Here is a 25,494-nt window from a genome sequence, read left to right on the forward strand (position 1 = left end):
AGAGACACAACGAGAGGGAACACAAGCAAGGAGAGTGGGAGAAGGAGAAGCAGGCTTCCTGCTGAGCATGGAGCCTGACGTGGAGCTCGATCCCAGGACATGACCTGAGCTGAATGACTGGGATCATGACCTGAGCTGAACGACTGAGCCACCCAGGCGCCCCTCACTAAGTATTCTGAATGAAATATTTATTTCCAAGAGTCAGAATTGTGTTCGGGCTTCCTTGGGCATTGCTGAATTCCTGTCGCCGGAGGCATTTCCGTCCAGGTTTCACAAGCACTGAGCAGGAGGGTTCCAGAGGGAATTCAAACATCAAAAGGGAGAAGGGCCAAAGCTCTCTGATTTAAGCGCAGGTCTCTTAAAAATCTCTGGGTCACAGTGGCAAGCAGGCAACAGCTGTTCAATAAATTATTGCGGTGAATTCGGTGTGAAGCTTCTGCACCAGCCTTTGGGCCATTAGGATTATTCCCGTACCACCTGAGGAGTAGGCAAAGCAGCCAAACAATAACCACCGTCATCCGGGAGGACACACTGTGGGCCAGATGGCCCCTGTGTGTTGTGTCTCCATGTGTATGTGTATTTCATTTTACAGATGAGGACACTGAGGCCGGAGCGGTTAAGCGCTTTGTCTAGGACAGCTCAAGCAAGGAGAGGTATGGTGCGTCTCCCAATGTATGACTCTGCCCCTAAACCCGCATTTCCCCACTAGAGCTGGAGAGTGTAACTTTCGAGAGGCATCCTGCCCACATCACTCTCTTATGACCTTCTTACCTCCACTTGCCCCGCGGATGCCTGCGAGTCTACTCTCAGAGTTCGACTCATTTAGTTTATGACTTTGGTCCTGGTTAATAATAACCAGGCATCCGGGGAAGGGTAGCCATCCGTCCATCTTAGTCTGGCAAAACGAAGTGCTCTCATTCATTTCGACAGCCAGCATTTATGGACTGCATACTGTCTATCGAGTCCACACCAAGGGTTGGTGTCACAAAACTGAATGAGGCTTGGTCTTTATCGTGAAGATTCTCGAAGTCGGATAGAGAAGGCTGTGCAATGAACAGCTGGTCAGGAAACTGTGGTAAACGAATAGTAGGGAATCTTAGGTGAGCACAGCAGGGAAGCAGCTGGCTTATTTGGAGGTGCTTTCCTGAGAACAGATTCCCTAGGTAGGGTGTAGGTCCCACCCAGGGAAGGAGCTACGGGGAGGCAGGAAATGCAGGCTCCGCCAAGACAGGGCTGTGTCCTCCTCATCCCTGGGAACTTCACGCAGCACTTTGTCCTATCAACTTGGTATTACATATTTTGCTAATCAGAATTTATTTAATTTATAGACCTTCTTCTTTTGTGATCGCCGCTCTGTTTAATAGGTAGTACCTCTTCGGCGTTCTGGAAGGATAAGCTAGCCCAGCTGACATGGAAAGGTGGAGGTTGGAGAGCTTTTTGGGGCACCGCCCTCGCTGAGAAGTGTGAATCATTACGACCGTCACATATTCCTTCTGTTTCATGCATTTCATCTTCCGGTCCCACGTGGCCTCCCAGGGTTGCCCTTGTGTACCTGCGGATGTATGCATTAAGCCCAAGGCAGGAGCCACCGACAGCCCTTCCTGCCCGAGCACGTCGGAGGCCTTTGGAAGCTGTGCAGGCAACAGCAACTTCAGCCTGAATCATTTTTTTCACTGGGGGACCAGCTGCCAGGAGGCCTGAGTAAGAGCCGGGAGTGTAGGAGCGGGAGGGCGGCGGAGCCAGGCAGGGAGTGGTCACGGAGGGCGTGGCGCCGGTTCAGGTGAGCGAGCCTCGCCCCTGCCCCACAGAGTCTGCTCCTGCAAGGTCCTTCCACGGCCCTCACTTTCCTTTTCCCTTGCCGGGCATTTTCCAGGATAGCTGTGACTCCAGGTAAGCAAAGCGCTCTGCAGGGCTGGTGATTCCCCTTTTCAGGAAGATTTCTTACAACCAAATCATGATTTGAGCTGCTGCACGGTGGTGAAGGAAGTTGACCTAAGGGTCATTGTCAAGGACAGGCTGTGAGCTGTCACGCTCACTTTGAGCTCACTTTGAGCTCTCGGGCGTCTGGGAACCAGGAGTGCTGTGTAGGGAGCGAAATCACTGAGTGGGACGAGGAGCGAGTAGGGAGAAGAAAGCAGGGCTTGGAGGTTTGGGCGGTGGTTCGGCGGGGCTGTGCGACAGTGATTTCTGGAGGGGACCGTCTTTCTGAGGACCTTTTCAGCCCTCTCTGGGAATTGGAAATGAATTTGGTAATGCTGGTTTTCAGAAAGGGCGTGGTGCTGAGAACCTGGAGGGACTCGGAAGGCGTTTGAGCTTTTGGCTCACCCTCCCAGCGGGGTGAGAGTCTGATTTTGGAATCGCTCTTCTTTTCGGCACTTTTAAGCACCCAGCCAGCGTTCGCTTCCTAACCACACATCCTTCCAGGCAGGGAGCATTCTCTCTCCCTATTTTTGGGTTTCAGGACACTTGAAACAAGCTACATATTTCACATGTGGGCTCTTGGGCGACATTTCAAATAGGCTGGGTGGTAGTCTCTTCCTCACAGACACTGCGGTTTTTATGACGTCACTGAAGTGTATCCTAATACGGATCAGTTTAACAGGCCAGGCTGTTCTGTTGGCTTGCACTCAGAAGAGGTACGGACCCACAGAGCTGAGGGCTTACCTCCATCCCGGCTCGGCCCTTCGCGTTGTGGATGAGGAGTGGAGGGTCACAGAGGGGAAGTGGGTCCCCAGTCACACAGCTTGTAAGTGCGGAGATGGAGGAGAATCCTGGCCTTCCAACTCACAGCTTGTGGCCACGATGCCCCAAGTACTCTGACTGGCCTGCTCACCCCTGCGTCACCAAAGAGGTTTTGAATAGAATCAGGCGGGTCTCAAACCTCAGTCCCCACCAGTCTGTGCAAGTGTTTGATGGGTTCCCTGATGGGCGGAGAGACGGATGCCCGCCTGAACAAGCATTCTCCATATGACTCAGTGGGTTTATTTCTTTGCTTCCTAACGCCATGAATTCTGCTACTTCAGTCCCTCTGCTGGACTTTGAAGTTATGCAGTCTGAGCAATTTCAGTCATTCTGGTGCGGCAAGCCTGGCTCTAGTTTACTGTCGGGCAGCTCAGCGGTCAAGATCAGGCTCCACACGGAGTATCTGAGCATAGAGAGGCTCCCCCGCCATTGGTGATTAAGCAATTGACCTTATTACTAATAGCTGCGCTGTTCTGTCCTGCTAACCAAGCACTTTTCACACACATCTACTCATTTCATAACTTCCCTTAATCTTCATGAGGTTCCTCCACACCCCAGAAGCTGCAAAATCTCCGATTTTCTTAATCTGGCTCTGACTTTTTCTTCTCGTGAGTGCAGACAGCAGAGACTATGTTTTTAGGCACCAGGCATCCCATGGTTGTTATTACAACAGGCAAGCTTCCTCAGGACATTGCCTAGGGACTGCCTAGACCAAATACTGATTTTTTTTTTTTACCACATTTTTCTTCATCTGTAAACTGAGGCTGGCTAGGCTAAATGATATCCACAATAATGTGACACAGTGAAAAATAGTTTTAAGGAATGAACAAAACATGCACATGGGTGTGTGTGTGTGTGCACATGTGTGTAGAAGAATGGATCTATTCATAGGGTGAACTTATCTTGTTCAAATACAACATGTTTGAGAGTGAAAGGGGCACTCTTGCTAATGTCAGGACAACACAGATAAGCCAGGACTGTCCCAGGCAAAGCGGGACATATGGTCAACCTACCCACAAGGTCTATATCTCATCCAAATACTCTCCATTTCATTTTTCATCTAGCGATGAAAAGCTCGAGGACCAGTGACTTAGATGCATTAAAAACTGTAGGAATCTTTATGCGGGGGCCCGTGACGGGTAGTAGGTCTAGAGATGTAAGCACACTGACCCGCACACCTCCCAGCGTGTGTGTCTCTACTCATTTGGGACCCCCTGCACTCTCTGAATTGGGTCCGTTCTCTCTGGTACACGTTTTTGCTTGGCTAACTCCTACTTCTCCTTCAGGACTTGCTTTCGTGTGACTTACTTGGATGGCACTGTCTCTGAAGTGACGTCACTAAGATTTTACTGTAAGCGAGCCTCTCCCCGGAGGGCTCCCACAGTAACTGGTGCCCCTATCCAAATGCTGGTCACCCCACCACACGCATTGTGCCACACGACGGCTCCACAGAGGCAGGAACCATGTATGTTCACTCGTGACTTCCCAATGTCTAGCCCAGTGCCTGACACACAGGAGGTCCCCTGGTAACACTTATTAAATGAAAGTGATATCGGACTCGTAGGTTGTGATGCAGAGAGCAGGAAGAGAACAAGAGTTTCTTGGAAAATGGGAAGAAAAATTCTGTGTGGATTAAAACAAAACAAAACAAAACAAAACAAAACCTGTGCAAAGTCTCTCAGTGTCTCTGAAGGGGTAATTGAGGACATGTAGGGTTTTTGGAACTCTGAAGACTTCCGAGAGAACGCATGCCAGTGAAGACACAATTACCAACAGGGAAGGTGATGAGGCGTGGTGGGGAGTACACGTCTGGCAGCGGGTGGAAAGGAAGGTCTGGTTTTGCCACTCTCACTCCCCGTGTGGGTGGCCTGGGACAATCGCTTCATCTCCGCCTGCCTTACTCTCTTCTTCTATAATGTGAGGGAGAGGAGCCAGACGAGATCCATTCCAAGATCTTGTCCCACTCGAAAGATCTATGATTTTAGGATTCAATGCAAACAACAGGCCACTTTGCAATAAATTCTGACAACTTTCTGTTTGCTGCATTTGCATTTCTTAAATTTCCATCTCACTTTTCTCTGGTTAACATAAAAGTGCCTCTTAAACATTTAAGCTACGAAAAGATGTAGTGTTTTCTCTGTTAGAGCTGTAGGGAAATTCTCCTTATTTGTTACAATTGTCAGGTTTTCATGAAAATGATAGAAGTTCTCTAGTAACAAAGTGAAAAGTAAAACCAAAAAAGTTGTAGCGATTTAGCACTGTGTACGTAGGTCATTAGACATGTACATTTATTATGTAGGTCTTGTTAATCTGTACTCTTTTCTAATTTCTACTCTTGCATGCGTGATTTTCATAGCATTCCTTACCCAAAATGGTCTGTGTAGGACCTGATGGGTTTCCCCGGGCTCGAGTTGCTAACGTTGCTGAGATTTGTTTGCATGCTTAATCTTGCAGCACAGGGAGGTGGTAATGGACTGTGGCCAAAGTCATCCATTGGAACTACCTTAGACCAGATCAGCCTTAAGTTGTTTTAGGTCAGTTGGTACTCATCACCAAGCGGGGGATCAGATTTGCCAGGCAATGTCTGATTGATGACTTGCGTGGTAACTGTTTGCAGCTACAGCAATTTCCACGTGCAGTCATTTTCTGCTTCCCTTGTCAGGCATCAAACAATGTCATTGTCTCTGGGACCTCAGATAGTAAAGGGCTGCATGACCCTCCCCAACTTGAAGGAGACTTTTCTGGGAAAGGAGCTTGTCAGCACACGGATAAGAAGGCACCCCTCACGCACTAGGACTCTTGAGGCAGAGGAAGATACTCTTGAAAGGGAGGGTCCCCCTGTTGGGAAAGCCTCAGCTGATAGATGTGGACTGATTCATATTTTCCAACAGAGGCCTGACTCTGAGGTTTGAATTGCAACACAGTGTCAATTATATTGTGTAATCAACCGTACTAAAAACCACTGCGATCTCGTACTCGCATAGAATGTTTAGACTAAATTTATCTTCAAATGCTATAAAGCATGAAGGAAGAGGGCTTCGCTTGAACAAAAGGGACATTTCCTTTCCCTTCAATCCACATCCAGGGGTTTGAGTCAAAATTCTCTTAGCAGATTACTCCAAGGACTGATACACAAGAAGGAAAACCAACTTGAAAAGTCAAGTTTGTTATTGATTATGCAAAATTATTCAAATATTTCTCCTGCGATGGTAGGAAATACATGCTAGGAAGGACTACTGATGTTTGTTCAAGCGGAGCTGGTATATTTTCTTATCAGTAATAATGTGATTAGGCTTCAAGTTGTAAAAGCTTTGAGAAGTTCCCAGGGACCTGGGTTGAGGCTTTTCTCTTTGATGAAGAGATAGCTCATTTAAGCTTCTCTCTTTGATGGAAAAGTAACTCAGGTTGAATGTTAGCTGTAGATGAAGTCAGCACCAACAATGTTAAATTTGCTGCCAGAGAAAGCCAGGCTTCTTGTCCTGAGAGACAATCCATGTGGATTCCTCTAACCTTTTGTGAGGTTTCTTTTAATTTCCCTACAGTGGTCCTACTCATCAAAACACCCCATACGTGTCTGTTTGTGTCTTATTGCCTTCTGCACACCTGACGCTGGGCTGCTTTGCCTGGGAGTAGGCTGTCAACCCGCTCAGACCCACTCCTGTGGAGAGAGGGGAAGGTCGTGGGCCCCAAAGAAATGTAAGATTGAAGGTTACCTTGTAATAGGTTTTCAGTGAGAACACTGACGTAAGCTCACTTAGCTGTTCTTGTCAGGGACATAAAATGAAGGAAGAAGATGACCAGTGAGCATGAACAGGTCAACAAAACTTTTTTTTTTTTTTTTTTTTTGCTAATGAATTTGCTTTTACAGACTCTGAGATATATATTATAATCTTTTTGAATCCATCCTACACACAAGCCACATGTCCCACAAAAGGCAGGATTCTGAAAACATATTTGTAGCCCAGGGGCTCGTTCCTTGATCTTATTATTACATCTTTGAATTTTTAATTTCTGTGCAGGCAAAAGGTACACAGTTGAGATCCTATTCATGTATTGACTCTCTAATAGCTCTTTGGGTCCTTTTGGAAGGAAGCCCTCTGTCCTGAGTGCTGATACTTTGTCCGATGCCGGAGAGCATGTCCTCCTAGAGGTCCTTCAATGTCATGTTCACTCTTCGCGTCTCTGTGTGTGACTACACAGTACCTGACGGCTTTGGGGGAACACTTCAAACCTTGGCCTGTGCACCAGCCAGTCAGGGGTAGTAATATCATTCTGTGGCCCATAGACACACTCTATCCTGGGCTCAGGCTGAGCCTGAGGAGTCCATGACGCTCTGCTCCGTTCTAGGAAGGGTTATGGTCCAACTGCTTGAGTTACCCAGGTGACTTTCGGCTTGATCGTTAACTACTGGATTGGACAGATAGGTGGACCTTTCAATAGAACATTTCTCAAACTTTTAAATTTCAAGACCCTTTTCACTCTTAAAAATTACTGAGGATCCAGGGCACCTGGGTGGCTCAGCTGGTTAAGCGTCTGCCTTTGGCTCAGGTCATGATCCCAGAGTCCTTGGATCAACCCCATGTTGGGCTCCCTGCTCATCCCTCTGCCTGCCACTCTGCCTACTTGTGCTCTCTCTATCTCTCTGTCAAATAAACAAATAAAATCTTAAAAAAGAAATTACTGAGGATCCCAAAGAGCTGTTTTTCTTTTCTTTTCCTTTCTTTTTTCTGATGTCAGATATGTCTATCCATATTTCCCAAATTAGAAATTAAAACTGGAGAAATTTTGAAGTATTTACTAATTTATTAAAATGACAATAATATAGCCATGATATGTTAACATAGATAACATATTTTTTATGAAAAAACAACTGTTTTCTAAAGGAAAAAAATTGCAGGAAGATGAGTAACATTGTTATTTATTTTCTTTAAATCTCTGTAATATTTGGTTTAAGAGAAGACACATCAAACAGCCTCTGGAAGACTCTGCTGCATATTTGTGAGAGATTGAAAATGAAAAAGATGATGCCTAAAAGTTATTATGAAATTAAAATAATTATTTAATTTCTATGCCCAACGAGGGGCTCGAACGCATGACCCAGGGATCAAGAGTCACACGCTCTGCTGACTGAGCCAGCCACGTGCCCCTGAAAAGGGACCCACTGAAAGGGTCTTAGGGGCTGCCAGGGGTCTCTGGATACCACTTAGAGAACATGCATCAGGATAAGAGTCCTCAGACAAGACTAGGTGCCTCCTCATTGTTCTCTCTACTTCCCCACTTTAGCTGAACCCACCTCCTCTCTTTTCTTTAACTCTTTTGTGACTTGTTGCACTGCTCACATGTCACAGGAAGCCCCACATGCTACTTATTTGTCTCCATATCTCCCCAAAGGGGTTGCAGACTCAGAGAAGGAGGGACTCAGTTGGTACATCTAATACTGCTTGTGGGGTCTTCCACACTGTAGGTACATACTCACGACAAAAACAGTAACCGCTGTGCTTGTTCAATATTGCTCTGTGCTCGCTGCCCTCTTAAGGCATTACTGGCTCTATTAGTCTCCCGGGGTTGCTGTAACAAAGAACCACAGTTTGCATGGCTTAAAACAGTAGAAATATATTCTCCCACAATTCTGGAGACCAGAAGCCCAAAATCAAGGTGTTGGCAGGACCCTGCTCTCCCTGCAAGCTGTAGGGGAGAATCTGTCCCGTGCTTTTCTCTTGCCTTCTGATATTGCCCATGATCGTTCTGGTGTTCCTAGAAGCATGACTTCGCTCTCCTCCTTGCTGTCTGTGGTCTGCTCCAGTGTGTCCTCACGCCATCTTCCCTTTGCACATGTCTGTCTCTGTGTCTTTTCTCCTGTTCTTACAAGGATCTCATTCATATTGGATTAGGGCCACCCTAATGACCCTAACTTATTGAATCTGCAAAGATCATATTTCCAAATAAGATCTCATTCACAGGTACCCAGGAGTGGGACTTCAACATATCTTTTTGGGGGACATGATTCAACCCATAACACTTACTAAATGTTAAATTGAACCTTGCAGAACTGCTGTGATTTGACTGTTTTTCATCTGCAAAAATATTAATTCTATATGGTTTAACGTAAGTCTTAACTGAAACAAAATTGGTCAATAAAACCAACTGATTTTGATCAGTGTTGTCAACTGTCAACTGAAATCACCTCATCCTTATCCTTTGCTCCAGGCCCACAATGGATGCTCTACGACTGGCAAATTCAGCCTTTGCGGTTGACCTGTTCAAACAACTGTGTGAAAAGGAGCCAGCGGGCAATGTCCTCTTCTCTCCAATCTGTCTCTCCACCTCTCTGTCCCTTGCTCAAGTAGGTGCCAAAGGGGACACGGCAGATGAAATTGGACAGGTAAGCTCTATACCTTGTTTCTGCTGTGAGTGCCAACAGGCTTATTAGAACACATAGGCGGTGCCTTGGGAGAAACGAATGGAGGCCCTTGGAGAAAGTTGCTTGGGATTGAGAGTTGTGCCTTTTCTAGTACCCTCTTAATCAGTCTTTATATGTGAATGTTCATTAATCTCTCCTGCAGCCCACATTTACAAGTACCGTGCTGTGATGGAGAACCCGGGACCTGCTAGGCAATCACGATCTTTATACTAGTGGGTGGCCTTCGGCAAGTCTACCTGTTACATTATAAGGATCAATCAAGATGGTGTTTATTAAATGTGCCCCTGCACATACCCCCTGTCTTATGCACAAAATTTACTGCCAGCATCGTGCTTTAAGATTCGGGCTCAACCGCATTCTGCTCTATAATATATTGTCCCCTATAATATAGTAATATATCCACATGTGCTCTACAATACAGTAATGTATCCCTGTTGGATAAATACATCTGCACTTATGTTGGTGCAGAAATAACATTTAAAATTTTCCACCTTCAAGCAACAGGGATGAATAAGAAGACAGATTGTTCTTTCTTACGTTTCAGAATCTCCCATTCGAGAAGAATGGACTAAAATGATGTCACCCCTCCCCCTATATGTATATAGTTGTAGGCAGATGCGAATTGTGAGTGTGTGTGTGTGTGTGTGTGTGTGTGTGTGTGTATTTTTTTAGAGTTTCTTTTTTGGCTATGGTTGATTGTCTAGCTTTGTAAAATTCTTAGACCCTCAAATGAGGTGATCGTCCAGGTTGTTCCATTTTAAGTACTCATTGACCTTTATTTCAGTTTATCATTATTTTTCATTGCGATATTGTTGACATATAACACATTAGTTTTAGGTGTACGAGATAATGATTTGATATCTGCGTATATTGTGAAATGATCACCACAGTAAATCGAGTTAACATCTGTCACCTTACATTGTTACACATTTTTTTTTTCTTGTGTGAGAACTTTGGAGACCCACTCTCTTAGCAACTTTCACATGTACAGTCAGTATTATTAGTCACAGTCACCCTGCTGTACCTTAAATTCCCATGAATTGTTTATTTTGTGCCTGGAAATGTTTCCCCCTTTCCCTATCTCCCCCTCTTAGATAGTAGGTAGATGTCCTTCTACTTCCATTCCAATATGATTTTTATGTTGATCATTTTAGGTTCAACAGAATCTTTTTTTCCATCAACTCACAAGCATTAAAAAAAAGGAACATCTTCTCTTATATTCATAAATCTCCAGGAAGTATACCCACAAAATATTATTTGGGTCAGAATGAAGAATTTACACTCAAAACTACTGGGGCTTGAAAAAGAAACTCCAGTTGTGGGCAGAACACCCATCTCTTCTCATCTATCTCTCACTGCTGACTCCCCCACCCCTCAATCCCCACCCCAATTCTCCTTCTTCCTTCTCATCTCCCATTAGAGAAGGGAGAGTAAAGATAACTTCCCGGTAGTGGGTCTGTTCTCAATATTAATAATAAAGCTCTTTTCAGTACCTGCAATTGTTTTCCTGGTAGCGGTTACCTGGGTTCTTTAATTTTCTGGTCTTTTTACCTGCCATTAGGCATGAGAGCGATGAACTGCCTTGGACCAGCCAATGTGACCCTGCGGTACCGAGGTGTTTGGGTCATCAGACATTGCGCCCATTTAGTGACATTACCTGAAGTGTGGCAATCAGGGCAGTTGCTCTGGCTTAGGAGTGAGGAGAGGATCGCCTTGTGCTGACATCATGTTCTGGGGCTCCAAGAAGCAGAGGAACTGCTGGGCTATTGCTTGGAACAAAAGAAGCTGTTAGGAAGAATGGAAGGAATCAAGCCTTCTAGAAGATAACATCCCAGTTTTAAGTGACTTTGAATATTAGTATAAGAATAATTATTACCATTTTGAAACCATACGATGTTTTAGGTGTTTTACATGCAAGGTCTGTAATAGTTATACCAACTCAAAAAAGTAGGTGTCCTCAGTCCCTTTTACAGAGAGGAACGTGAAGTTCGGAAGAGCTGGGCAGGACTGCATTTCTAGTGGCTACAGGCTGGGATCCAAGGCAGGGCTGTGTGACTGTAGCCCACTGAGGGCAGCCACCCATGGATGGTGGCTGCCTTCTATCAGCGATGCCTCCGCACGTTTGGTTAGAGTAACTGAAGGGGCCAGAAAGACCCTGGCTAGAGACACATCTATCCCCGAATCTGATACCTGTCTAATGATTGTCTCTGTTGGTACTCCTCTCTCTCTTCTTGTGTCTCAGTTGGACAGGCATTACAACGCACTTTGCTCCTTCCCGAGTTCAGAAAGCCTTCTGAATCAGCATTAGAGGCATCCTTTTGAAGAATGGGCAAAATTCCCCCAAAGTTGAATAAAGAGAAGACTTTAATGGCAGTGTTTCTCAACTGGGGACAGTTCCACGCCGCCTCCCATCCCAGGAATATCTGGCGATGCCTGGAGACATTTTTGGTTGTCACAAATGGAGGCAGGAGTGCTAGGGTCACCAAGTCAGCCAGGGATGCTGCTTACCATTCTACAGTACCCGGGACAGCACCCCAACAAGAATCATCCAGCCCCAAATGTCAATAATACTCAGGTTGAAAAGCTTTCCTTTATGGGGGCACATGAACAGGGAGATACTGACACCCCCCCGCCCCCTCCAGGTGGTGGATCATTGTCCTGTATCCACTGCAGTGGAAAGAGACAATATTTCATGGGCAATGGATTTTTTTCTCTTCACAGGTCCTTCATTTTGAAAATATCAAAGACGTACCCTTTGGATTTCAAACAGTAACATCGGATGTGAACAAACTTAGTTCCTTTTACTCTCTGAAACTAATCAAACGGCTCTACGTAGACAAATCTCTGAACCCCTCTACAGTAAGTGGGTTAAAGCAAGGAGCACGGTTTAGCTTTTTACCAGGAATGACATTTTCACGTGGTCAGACCCACAACTTCGTTGTCAGTGAAATTCACTTCTAGGATGCTCGTTTATGATTTCAGCCTTCTCAGAAATAAATAGGTTCTAGTGGAGAATGTGGGGGGTGGGTCTCCCGATCAGATGGGGGGCTGCCCAATGGAGGCAACCTCACACAAGGCAGAATGACGGAGGCAGACGTTTACTGAACACACCGCAAGGGAGTGGTGGGCAGGACAGCAAGAGAGAAACTGTCCTCCCCGAGGCAGTGGTGGGGGCTCTAGGTAAGGGGCAGGTGAGGGGGTATGGAACATATGGAATTTTCCTGTTGTGGTACCTCAGTCTGGGTGTAAGCCGGCCATGGGTCAGCTAGAGCTTGTGGAAATTTTGAGGGGGGTCGCCTAATGGGGCTGCTTGTATCCAACCAAGGAGCAGGGGGTCCTGTGGGATCCTCTACCTTTCTCAGGCTTCCATTGCTCAAGTTGATTGCCTAAAAGCAGCCTCTACAGAGAGGCTGCAAATCGTGGAAACCACTTCTAGCTAGAATCGCCTCGCAGTCACAACACAGCCAAAATACAGAGAAGCTTGCGGGTTTCCCTTTCTCCTCTCAAACACACCTAAATCTCACCTTTCCTCCTAGCTTCCTCACTGAGAGGAATAGAGAATGGGGTATTAACTCTCTAGTAAGTGTATCTCCATAGATGCAAGACAGCTCAGGAGTTAAACCACTTTCTCCTTGAATAGCAGGGAGTCTGGCCCGGATCACCATTTTAAATTCTCCACCTCATTTGTTCATGCACACAATGTTCTCTTGACGTCTCTCAAAATCAATAAAAAAAAATAGCAACTGTATGGATCAGTCACTAAAAGGTTTTGTTTGCTTTCCTCGGCTGGTCATGTGGGCATCTATCCAAAGTAGGCCTAGGTATTTAATTTCAGCTGTTTCTTGAAGGACCCGTATAGAGTACACTGTAGTATCCTTACCCTTGACCCCTGAGTGTGTCATCATATTTCGCAGAATCTGTGTTTGAAACACAAAGCCAGCATCGTGAAGTACTACATAGAGGTTCTTTCTCTAGTGGTGGAGAGTTGATTCCGTTTGTGTTTGCATGCTCAGAATTTCAAGCTTTCCACATCTAAAAGGTAGATTGCCAGTTAAATATTTTACCATAATTTTTCTACTTTCTGCATACTGCTTGTTTTTCTAGTAGGCAGAGAGGCAGGCAGAGAGAGAGGAGGAAGCAGGCTCCCTGCTGAACAGAGAGCCTGATGTGGGGCTCCATCCCAGAACCCTGGGATCACGACCTGAGCCGAAGGCAGAGGCTTTAACCCACTGAGCCACCCAGGTGCCCCTTTTTATGTCATTTTTTTAAAGTTTTTTTTTTTTTTTATTTCATCTGATGAGTGACAGAGATAGCGAGAGAAGAGAGAAGAGGAAGAAGTGGGCTCCCCGCAGAGCAGGGAGCTTGATGCAGGGCTCAATCCCAGGACCCTGGGAACATGACCTGAGCTGAAGCAGACGCTTAACCGACTGAACCACTCAGGTGCCCCCTGGTCAAGAGCTTTTGAGGATATGAGTCACTAGATGTTATTGTGACTTTATTTGTATTGTGTGAAGACATATAGACATAGCCTTCTTTTCTGCCAGCAATCACCTAGGGCATTAAAAAATATATATATATATCCTGGGATGGGAGTTGGGGTCTGAGTATGGAAAAATTAAAAAAGCTCCCTAGGTGGTCCTGAAGGAGATGCTTAATACATTTTGCAGCTAGCTGTGAGGAGCGGGGAGGTCCTTCATCTTGCTGGGGCTCAGGGTTCTTAGGTGCCCGCTCTCTCTGTCAGTGGCAACACTCAGTCCCAAGGTTGCGTTGCCATTAACAAAAGCAAAATGGCTAAGGCTAAACAGCTGCTCTCAAGAAATTCACGGAGCCCCCTGTGCTCAGGACATTGAATCAGATACGTCTCATTTGGTTGAATTTCCATTCCACATTTTGAGTCATTTCAACCAAACTTGGAATTGGAAGAATTTTAAAGCCTATTTATTTATTTAAAAATTTATTTATATATTTATTTTTAGAAAAAGAGAGAGAGAGAGAGAGAAGGGGGAGGAGCAGAGAGAAAGGGACAAACAGATGCTGTGTTGAGTGTGGAGTCCTATGTGGGGCTTGAGCTAATGTCCCTGAGATCATGACCTGAGCAGAAAAGAAGAGTAAGGTGTTTAAGGAATTGAGCCACCCAGGTGCCCTGACAGACTTTTTTTTAAAGACTGCTTTCCATTCCTCCTGCTGGGTGTGTATCATTTGCAAATTTACTGGTAATAGAATCAACAAATGTGGCAGGAGGTCCCCCACCCCCCCAATCAGAATGACCTGTGTTTCTTAAAAGTGCACATTCCTGGCCTCGGATCACTGGACTCAAGATCAATAGGGATGGGATTTGGGGTTTTACATTTTTAGCAGACGTGCTGTGGACTCCCTGCTGTGTTTTCCCTAGAGTCTGTATTGATTTTAGTGAGGATAGGAGTTTCCTTTCACAGAGTTCTCTTTTCTGTACATTTCTTCTTTTCTTTCTTTTTTTTTAAATATAAATTGAGGTTAGATTCCTTTTGGAGTATTTTATATTGTTTTTTAAATTTTGAAAAAAGTATTTATTTATTCATTTGAGGGAGAGAGAGCACAAGTAGGCAAAGCAGTAGGTAGAGGGACAAAGAGAAGCAGGCTCCTCGCTTAGTGGGGAGTCCGGTGCTTGATTGATTCCAGGACCCTGGGATCATGACCTGAGCTGAAGGCAGCCATCCAGGTGCCCCCATTTCTTCTAGTCTAAGAGATATATATCTCTTAGATATATATATATCTCTTATATATCTCTTAGATATATATATATCTCTTATATATCTCTTAGATATATATATATCTAAGAGATATCTAATATATATATATATTTTTTCTTCTATTCTAAGAGATATATATCTCTCTTAGAATAGAAGAAAAAATATCTCAGGTGTGAGATACACACACACACACACATATACAGATATAGATATTCATATACATATATATGTATGTATACAGATATATATCACATTTTAATGTTTCTAATTTGGAATTCATATTATAATTGTTGCATACATTTAGTATAGTGTTCCTTTTTTCCCCCCAAAGCTGCTACTACATTGATGGAAGCTTTTAATAACTGATATTGCCTTATAATTGAAGAAATGAAATACCTCATGCAAAGAACATTCATTGATTTCCACGCGAAGTTTCCATTTGTACAGTGTTTCAGATTTTGAAAGGGTATTCACCAACCTGGACACTTACCAATCCATTAGTTAGAATCATGGGAGGAGGCAATGGTTTGACTGTGGACTTTAGGTACTTTGTGATTTTATAAACTGGATGTTTTTCAGGAGTTCATCAGCTCTACCAAGAGACCCTACGCAAAGGAGATGGAAACTGTTGACTTCAAAGATAAATTGGAAGAAACAAAAGGTCAGATCAACGAGTCAATCAAGGATCTCACAGATGGCAAGTATCCTTTCCTTACCTGGGCCCTATCTTCTCATGAACTTTCTGCTAAGCATCAACTTGAACATCTGGAGGCTTCCTCGGATGTTTTCAGTAGAGGGGCTACATTCTTGCCCTTCCAGCCCTTTCAAATGCGGATGGATTCCCGGGGCGTGTCCTACATTTTCTTCCGCTTGGCAGGAATTCCTGGTGCTTCCATTCCCAACCACCTGGCTGGGCTCCCCAGTGTGCTTCTAACAGAGAGTGGCTTCAGGGAAGTCACTGGTGGCTTTCTCAATCTGGAAACGAAAGCTCAGTTTACTGACCTGTAAAATGGGGCCTGTGTTACCTGATTAATTTTTACATGGTGACTTTGAAGATCAAGTTTGATCTGTAGGTTAACAAATAATCTATGATCACCAAGATAATCTATGGTACTCATAGTTAGGTGTGCGCACACACGAATGTATTCATACGTATATATCTGTCATTGAAATGATGTTTCTTTGCCTTCATTTGTAAAGAAAAAAACTGGCACAAGTAGCACCAGGTTAAGCAGAGTTTAAAGAGCTATAAGCAGGGGCGCCTGGGTGGCTCAGTGGGTTAAGCCTCTGCCTTCGGCTCAGGTCATGATCTCAGGTTCCTGGAATTGAGTCCCACATCGGGCTCTCTGCTCAGAAGGGAGCCTGCTTCCCCCTCTGCCTGCCTCTCTGCCTACTTGTGATCTCTCTCTGTCAAATAAATAAAATCTTTAAAAAAAAAAAGATCTATAAGCAAAAGCGGTTGCTGTTTAAACTGCTGTGTAACAGTTTTGCTTCCAGAATTGTCTGATGATTGTATTTTCTCTATAAGGGCCTTTAAAAAAGTCTTCATAAACTTAAGATTTTACTGGAGAAGTGAAAAGTCCTCTGAATTTAGAGTCAGAAGCTCGAGATTAAAGTTGGAACGACCACCCACCAGCTCCCCTTCTCCTCTGGTCTTCCAGCTCCTTCCTTAACGTGATTAGCAGTCAACCCATCCTTTAACATTAGCAAGACTGGTTACATGAGCTCAGCGCAAAATGCAAATGTAGGGCCATTTATTAAAAACCATATTAAGGACTTTATGGTGGTGACAGGAGCAGGAAACCAGGACAGGGCCCTGCGTGTGCATGTCACAGGTCTGCGAAGTGGGCCCTGAGCAGCAGCGGGAAGATCCCCGGGATTTGGTAAATGAAAATCCCTTGGAAAAAAAACGTCAGTGCTCTTCACGCATGAGGACTTCGTTCTATGACGGCATTATCCCCAGGGAGCTGTTGTGGCTGCTGGGGATTGAATCCCTGCCATAACGACCTCACTGCCCTCTGGGGAGGGTGAGCCAGGCTATGGGCTGAAGAGTGCAGCCCAGTCCTGCGCAGATGCACTTTTCCAGCCCGGTGAGCCTCTGAGGCTGCTCAGCCTCCCCGAGCCCCAGTTTCCTGAAATAGAAAATGGGGATAATGATCTTGGCCTTCCAGGATCCCTGTGAGGCAATGCACGTGAAAAGGTTAAAATTACCCTCGTGCCTTTTCATTCCAGAGTGCAGGCTGTGGAGTCCGAAAGACTCAGCTCTGAATCCTGAATCTGACCTTGCTCATGTGTCAGTTTCGGCCAGTGACTTAAGCACCGCATCTCAGCATCCTCATCTGTAAAATGGGGAGAAATATGTAATATCGTGCCTAGAAGTCATCTAGCATGCTGGCTGGCATAGGATGGGCGTTCAAAAGTGGTAGTTCGTGTTTCTCTCCTTTCTGTTCTTCCTTTCTTTTCCCTGCCTTCCCCTCCGCTCTCTCCTCACTAGATGTGTTTGCTAAGCGATCCTGTGGCAAGATGGAAGGAGAGAAGGAAACCCTCCTGAACTGAGGCGTGCGGGCTACTGAACCTTGGGTTCAGTAATAAATAATACTCAGCGAGTGGACGCACGTGTGGATATCAGATGTGGTTTGGAAGAATGACAGGTGCAATCTGGGCTTTCCTATCGTTGTTTGCAGGCCGCTTTGAGAACATCTTGGCTGACAGCAGCGTCAGTGACCAGACCAAAATGCTTGTGGTTAATGCTGCCTACTTCGTTGGGAAGTGGATGAAGAAATTTCCTGAATCCGAAACCAAAGAATGCCCGTTCAGAATCAACAAGGTATGGGAGAGGGGGGACAGCACGTCGGAGGTTCCCAACTATAGATCTGAAAAATTAGAGCAACAAACGGGACCATAGGGATTCACTCCAGTGAGGACAACTGAGGCCCAGGACGTGTGTGCTTTTCCTGAGACTACTGGCTGGGAGGAAGGTGGGAGACAGAGACCTCTCACTGAATAGTTAGATGGTTTTGCTGGTGGTTTGTTCTCCTCCCTGGGAAAGGCTGGCAGACGAGCCCCAAGTTATGTGTAAGCAAAACCTAAGACAGTCTGCTGAGGGTGGGTTTCCTAGTGGTCGCAGGGCCAGCCTGGACCCGACCCACGCCCGGTAATGGTCAGTGAGGGCACTGTGGGCTTTGGAGCTGAGCACGCAAATGCGTGGTGTTTGCATCTCACGAAGTGTGGGCGGAAGGGAGGAGGGATGCGTTCTACTCCTTTACTGTGATTCAGTCATAAAGCTGGGTCATGGCAGATCCCGGAGACTCAATAAGGATTTGAAATGTTATTGATCTTGCTGTATTTCCTCTAAGCAAGCAGTAAAAACACTGCTTAAGGCTATGTGGGGATACGTCCTCCTTTTGAATGCACACTTTTCTTTTGTTTCCTTTGCTTTGCTTTTATAGCCACTGAACTTTTCCAGTGATGTTACTGAACTCTTTCCTCTGGTTCTATAGTGTTTCCTTTAAGGATAGACTAAGTTGATGAAGTTATATTGTTTGATATAGTGTCTATTCAGACAAGGTGAACACACACACACACACACACACACCCATTTCCCGGAATAGTCTTTATTTAGTCCTGTGTTCAGAAGATATGTCTCTCGATTGATATTTCAGAAATGGGGTCATTGTATCCATGTTCGGTGCTGATAAGTGAAATTGATGGTTTTTGGTCATCGTGACTATATGCAAATTCTCATGACTAGCAGTCTAACTCGAGGGAGATTTTTAGACAAATCTGTATCTTCTTTAAGAGAAGTAAATGGAAGAACCGCAGCTAATTTCAAAAGTAGTATGTTTTTCTATCACAGTTATGTTTCTAGTTGTATGCATGATCAAAGTCTTTAGTGACCTGTCAACCAAATATTTAGTGAGCAGCTACTATGGGCTGGGATATACCAAGATAGTAAGACAGGGTTTCTGCTTTGACTGTAGTCCAGCTGGCATGGGGGGGGGGGGAGTGCAAAGACAGTCACCTAAATAAATATTCTAACCATGTGACAAGTACTGAAATAGAGGTGTTACAAAAAGTAAAACACAGTCTAGCTCTGCTTGAGAGAGGTGTCCGGGGAAATTCAGCTTACTGTTTGAAGATTCCAGATAAAAGTTTTACTGCATTATTATTCCTGATATGAAGTTTATAATCTCCCCTAAAAGAGATTCAGTTAATAGGCAAATATCCCATAGGAGGTGTGGATTGAAATAAGAAGTCACACTAAATTTCTATCAGTCTCTTACTCTTGAGTATAAACTAATTTTCCTTCAGAAAATCAGTGTCTTTGTAATATAGGTACAAAGTCAAATGTTAATGGAGACAGAAAAGGAAGGGCTTGAAGAGAAAAGCCTGGGCACTGAGGCCTTTTTTTGAGGAGTGTGGAACGCATTGGAGCTAGAAGCGACTTCGAGATGGTTCTGTTCCTTAATATTCCCATTTAAAAAACTATTAAATATTTCTAGCATACAGAAAATTATAGAAAATAATAAAGCAAGCACCGATGTACTCAACAACCAGCTTTGTAAATCTTTATATTTTGCCTTATTGCAGATATTTTAAAAGAAAAAAATAAAGCAACAGATGCGCTGTCCCACGCAGGCCCGCCCCCTCCCGTGTCTTTCTCTCTTCCTCCCCAGAGGTGATGATTATTCAGAAATGTCTGATTCCCTCATTCCACGGACAGGGAAACTGAGGACCAGAGGAGTTAAGTGACTTGTGCAAGATCTCAGCATCTATTTGTGTCACATATGGGACTAAAACCCAAGGTCCTCGACTCTACCCTGGACTCTTCATTGCTCAGATGAGAGTCGGTTGGCCATACAGGGAGAGGGTAAAAAACCTAAAGGAGAACAGAGGACGAAACAAATGGGATGTTTGTCCTGCTCTATGCTGAGTGTTCTCTCGTGTAGGTTTGAGCAGGAAGCGCTGCATAAGGAGATATGTGGTTTGCACTAGAACTTTCTATCAAGTCAGATCCACCAGGAATGGTTCAAAGAGCTCGTACTTATGAGCATCTATAAAGACTGAGTTAAACTTTCCCTGTTTTCAGTCCTACTGTCTTATTTTTCCTGTTTTATATAAGCAAGTACAGTATTCTGTCTAGTTCCTGAAATAGATTGGAATTATGAGGCATGTGAATAACCTTTCAAAGGAAGTCATTAACTCTTCAGGGGCTAGTGTGTGATGGTTTGGGTCCAGAGGGGAGTTGAGCCATAATGGTCTGAAACTATAACAAGAACAAACGTCTCTGTGTGTGTGTGTGTGTGTGTATTTATGCTTGTGTAACTCGAAAAGCAACCAGTCCAAATTTCTCCTACAAATTTCTCTTACAGACGGACACCAAACCCGTGCCGATGATGAGCATGGAGGCCACGTTCTGTATGGGCAACGTCGACGGTATCAACTGTAAGGTCATAGAGCTTCCCTTTCAAAATAAACACCTCAGCATGCTCATTCTGCTCCCCAAGGATGTGGAGGATGAGTCCACAGGCCTGGAGAAGGTGAGGAGGAGGAGGGAGGCAGGGGTCCAACACGACGGCGCCCCCTGCTGTGCATTGGCGACATGTGGCCAGCAAGGGTCTCAGGGTCCTTTCCTGGCCTTTGTCTGGAAACAGTCAACATTTACCTGGCAGTTGTGAGGCCCCAGGGCCTGTGAGGTCCCACGGCCTGTGAGGTCCCACATGCCCCTTCTCACTGGTTTCTCCCAGCAGGCCCATCTGTGCATTGGAAATGATCACGGTGCTCTCGTTGGCCAGGGAAACTGAGGCACAGTGGGGGCGGTGACTGGTCTGTGGTCACATAGATCATCAATGGCGTCTTGAATTGGAATCTGAGCCCAGGAAGTTGGAATCTCTGTTCTCCATCTAGCCTCGAGCACCTATCGTTAGCATCTCCCATTACCGTGGTACCTTTGTTACCACCCAGAGCCAGTCAATAGCACATTTGTCCTAGGGTCCGCGGCTTGCTTTAGGGCTCGCTCTTCACGTGGTACATTCTGTGGGTTTTGAAAAGCTCTTAGTTTTTATTTTTTAATTTTTTTAAAAAAGATTTTTATTTATTTGACAGACAGAGATCACAAATAGGCAGAGAAGCAGGCAGAAAGAGAGGAGGAAGCAGTCTCCCTGTTGAGCAGAGAGCCCGACTCAGGGCTCGATCTCAGGACCCTGGGATCATGACCCGAGCTGAAGGCAGAGGCTTTAACCCACCGAGCCACCCAGGCGCCCCTTGAAAAGCTCTTCTAATGTACTAGCCTATATGAGATTTTGTTATGCTTTATCCTTTCTGTAGGTTATTAGAGGCCCGAGGTTTAAACAGAGGTTCATCTGCTGGTGAAAGGTGCTTTCGCTTCCCCTCTGTTCTGGCAGCCCCATCCAGCACCCCCTCCCCAGCCACCTCTTCCCCCCTTGGTCCTCCCTTCTCAGCTTCCCTAGCTCCCTTCCACCAGGGCCTTGGCCCTTGGCCAAGGAGAAGGACAGCCTCTCTGAGGCACCCAGAGGTCACCTGCTTCATTTCCAGCCATGCGCCAGTTACTCCCTGACTTTCCTGGGGACGATCTAGGTCTAAGTCAGTCTCCGTCCCACCTGCGGCTTTAATGGTGGTTACACTTTCTCCATCACTGCCCTCATTGCTCTTTTACTCCCTGCTCTCTTTTTCTTTCTCACTCAATTCACACCTTGGTCTCTTTTCTCCTGCGGTCATTGCACTTTCTCTTACGGGAAATACCCTCATACCAGCCTTTTTCTGATGACAGTACAGAATGGATGAAACTGATCTCTTGGGTCTCCGAGAAATGCAAGAATGAGTGTAGTGTTGGTCTCCTATGGCTGCAGTAACAATGTACCATGAACCCAGTGGCTTAAACGGCAGGGTTTTATTCTCTTACAATTCCAGAGACTAGAAATCTGAGGCCAAGGTCTTGATTCCTGCTGGGGGCTGTGAGGGAGACTCTGTTCTATGCCTCTCCCCCAGCTTCTGGGGATGGGCTGGTGATCTTTGGCCTTTTTTAGCTTGGAGATGCATCACTTCAATTTTGGCCTCTGTGTTCACATGGCTTTCTCTGTGTGTGTGTGCATCTGTGTCTGAAATTTTCCTTTTTATATAGACACTGGTCTTATTAGGTTAGGGCCCACCCTAAGACCGCATCGGAATGACACCTACAAGGATCCTGTTCCCACAAAAGGTCGCATTTTAAGGCACTGTGAGTTAGGGCTTCAACTTACGAATTTATTTTGGGGGGGATATGATTTGACCCATAACATACATAATGGAAGAAAAAAAGCCTTTTTTTCCCCCTCTGAGTAGTCTTTTTGAGTTATGGATGAATTTTATTCCCTCTCTTCATTCCTACAAATCAAGGGGGCAAGAATTTTTGGTTCAAAAGTTCTAGGTACTTATGGTAATCTTTTGATTGAAGTAATTTGTCATAAGTGAAACAGTAGTCATTGAAAACATAATTATTGTAGATTAACAAGAGAATCCAAGGGGACCCTCCCCCCCTAAAAACAAAACAAACAAACTTGTGTCCAGTCTGTGCCACTGATTCTTAATGGGGTTCCAGGTGAGTAACTACAGTGCAGTGGTGTGGGGGGCATGATCGTAACAGTCAAGTACTGTCATTCTGTCTTGTGCGTGCCTTTCTCCTCTAGCCTGTGGGGTGGTGAGCAGGGCAAGGAGTAATCTAAGATTTGCTCAGTGAAGAATTTTATGACTAAACCATTTTATGCGTCATTGCCTCGCTCTCATTTCTAAAACCACCAACTGAAATGGATACATTCATCACCTCGGGTCTTCAAGAATGACCGTAGACAGTTCAAGTTCTCATTTTAGAAAGAGTAACTTTAGGTTTAATTTGCGTTACAAATTTTGGTGCTATGCCAAGTACATGAATATTCTGGATTTCCTGGTAGAAAAGTTAAAATAAACATTCGAGAAAGAGTATGTGTAAAAAGGCTTCTTTTATATTTATTTCACTCTTATTTATGCCACATTATCATCCATGCATTGGTTTCTTCTCTACAGCTTCCAGGAAATGCCCTCAGACATTTCCGGGCAAAGGGACCATTGTGGGAGGGTTGGGGGCTGGGTGGCTGGGTGCTTCTCTGGAAGGGAAACTAGTCACACACCCAAACTGCGGGACTGATTGACTACGTGTTTGGTGGAGTAGCTGCACTGCTTCCAGACTGGGCTCACAATGGCACTTTCTGGATCGCTTACAACTGGGAATAAAAAAAAATAATAATAATTTCCTCTCCTTTGGGTCCTTCAGGTTGAACAACAACTCAACTCAGAGACGCTCTTGCAGTGGACCAATCCCAGCACCATGGCCAACGCCAAAGTCAAACTCTCCATTCCAAAATTTAAGGTGGAAAAGCTTGTTGATCCCAAAGCTAGTCTTGAAAACCTAGGGCTGAAAAATATCTTTAATGAGAATACATCTGATTTCTCTGGAATGTCAGAGACCAAGGGAGTGGCCCTCTCCAATGTTATTCACAGAGTGTGCTTAGAGATCACGGAGGATGGCGGGGATTCCATAGAGGTGCCTGGATCGCGAATCCTGCAACACAAGGATGAGTTTAATGCCGACCACCCGTTTATTTACATCATCAGGCACAACAAAACGCGAAACATCATTTTCTTTGGCAAGTTCTGTTCTCCTTAAGTGGCAGAGCCCAGGTTAAGTCCTACCTGACTTTTCTGTAAACTCTGCATCCAAAGAATCACTTTCTAAACACAATAAATTGTTAATATTGCTGGGTCAGGAAGCAGCTGGTACTTGACATGTGTAGCCCTCACACTAATAAGCCCTTCTTTTCCAGTCCTTTCTTTTATTCTCTCCACCCCAACCCCACCATAAACCATAATGCTTTTAATGAAAAGGAGTTACCTTAGAGGAAAAATATGTATTCATTACTTGCCAAATTATCTAAGGTCATGGGGAGGAATGCAGTCTTCCGCAACGAAAATTCCTGTTAAGGAGAATCCGGAGGAGTTTTTTTTTTTTTTTTTTTTTTTTTAAGATTTTATTTTATTTATTTGGCAGATAGAGATCACAAAGGAGTTTAGAGCTTTGGCTTCTTTCACTGGGATACAGAATGTTCCAGACATTCTCACTTCCCTGAAAGACTAAAGAAACTGGTACACAAGATCCACAAAACTTTCCTGGCTCCAGCGGAACTTGGGCACGTGTGCAGGCCTGCTGTCGGTCCCTAGCTCCTTTTGCTTAAACTGCGGTCCCAGTGTTTTCTCCCAACTCCTTGACTTTTTGGGATTTAAGAAAGCTAACTTGTTGCACATAGTATATGTAATGGAAGGAACTCCATCGATGGAGATCGGGACAGCCCCCTATAAATCAACACTTTCATGTTTCTGCCGCAAAACACAGAACACTCACACAGAGTGGATAAAGACTCCGAGGAGCCTACAAATGTCAGGTTTTGCTGCCAAACGAGTGTGCCACCCCTTATGAAATAGCTTTTTGTTTTCAGAATTTCTGGAAATCTTGGAAGGGTGGCGAGGGCATTGTAGACCCATGGGAAGTGCAGCACCTCGAGGGGAGGTTTGATTTTATTAAAAATCCACTTTCACTTTCGGCAGAACATGGCATGTGGTCGCTTGGCTAGGGGTCGGCCGCTGGTGGGCAGGGAGTGCTGAGAGGCTCAACAAGGCTCTGGGTGTCTGATGGCCAGGGGCTTCAAACATGCGGGGATTTTTAAGGTAGCCGATAAAAGAGTATTTTGAGTGTTGAAGGAACTTGTCTCTTTGTCTAACGTGCTAGTGGGAAAGGGGAAAGGAGCTAATGCCCTTGGAGAGAACAACAGCAATTGGAATGTCCTTCCGCGTTGACATGTGTGTGTCCAGACTACGGGTTTAGTTACGGCGCATAGCTAGTTAGTAACTTACGTTAACAGTAATCTGTGAAGTTGGTCTGTTACAAATACACGGGTTAACTCGCTACCAAAAGAGCATTTCAGCAATTTGCTGAAGATTTCGTGACATTCCTTCACCCACCTCTTCTCTGGCATTCATTGTAAATAGGTTCAACTTCCTTCTTGTTCCGAAGGTTCAATATTGAGTGTCTTTTATGCCACTGACAATAAATATTATTGAACTACATGCCTTATTGCCTTATTCCTGTTCTTGTTCCCTTGTCTTCCTTTCTTCCTGCCCACCAGGCTTGCTTCCTGCCCATTCCCTTTCATTGTGGGGAGAAAGGACTTGGGGGAGGTTTGTGTGCTGGGATCACCTTCTGTTACGTGTAACTCGGCAATGAAACGGGAGGCCTGGCAGGAAGGAGGACATGGAACTTTTCTCCAGCAGAAAAGTTCAGGCCCAGCCTCAAAATCTCATTCTATTAAGTAAGTTGCATATGCTTAAAATATTTGTAAGTACATTTTTCTCAATGTACATTTGTTTTAAGTCAGTTACGGTATCCGTGAACCTAATATCAACAGAGCCCTCGTCCTGTCCCTGTGCTGTGCTCCAGTGGAATGTGTCCCCAACTGCAGTAACGGCTGAGCACAAACAGTGAGGAATGCTCCTCACCACCCCCCCCAAAAGAAAAAA

At 45.0% G+C, this 25,494-nt stretch overlaps 1 protein-coding gene across 1 annotated transcript; it reads left to right on the forward strand.

Annotated features, from left to right (window-relative positions):
• Positions 1-1,753: 1,753 nt before the first annotated feature.
• On the forward strand, positions 1,754-25,024 carry SERPINB5 (serpin family B member 5). The gene is made up of 7 exons (XM_046025352.1): positions 1,754-1,890; positions 8,950-9,124; positions 11,885-12,022; positions 15,472-15,589; positions 17,577-17,719; positions 20,265-20,432; positions 23,198-25,024. Exons 2-7 carry the CDS (start codon positions 8,957-8,959, stop codon positions 23,588-23,590), a joined length of 1,128 nt encoding a protein of 375 aa, XP_045881308.1. The 5' UTR covers positions 1,754-1,890; positions 8,950-8,956; the 3' UTR covers positions 23,591-25,024.
• Positions 25,025-25,494: the final 470 nt, after the last annotated feature.

Source organism: Meles meles, chromosome 12, assembly GCF_922984935.1.
Source record: "Meles meles chromosome 12, mMelMel3.1 paternal haplotype, whole genome shotgun sequence".
In the NCBI taxonomy this organism is placed as follows: Eukaryota; Metazoa; Chordata; class Mammalia; order Carnivora; family Mustelidae; genus Meles; species Meles meles.

Coding starts and splice junctions, on each gene's coding strand:
- SERPINB5 (XM_046025352.1), top strand. CDS start 8,957: ATGGATGCTCTACGACTGGCAAATTCAGCCTTTGCGGTTGACCTGTTC. Junction 17,720..20,264: donor GCCCGTTCAGAATCAACAAG/GTATGGGAGAGG, acceptor TTTCTCTTACAG/ACGGACACCAAACCCGTGCC. Junction 20,433..23,197: donor AGTCCACAGGCCTGGAGAAG/GTGAGGAGGAGG, acceptor TGGGTCCTTCAG/GTTGAACAACAACTCAACTC.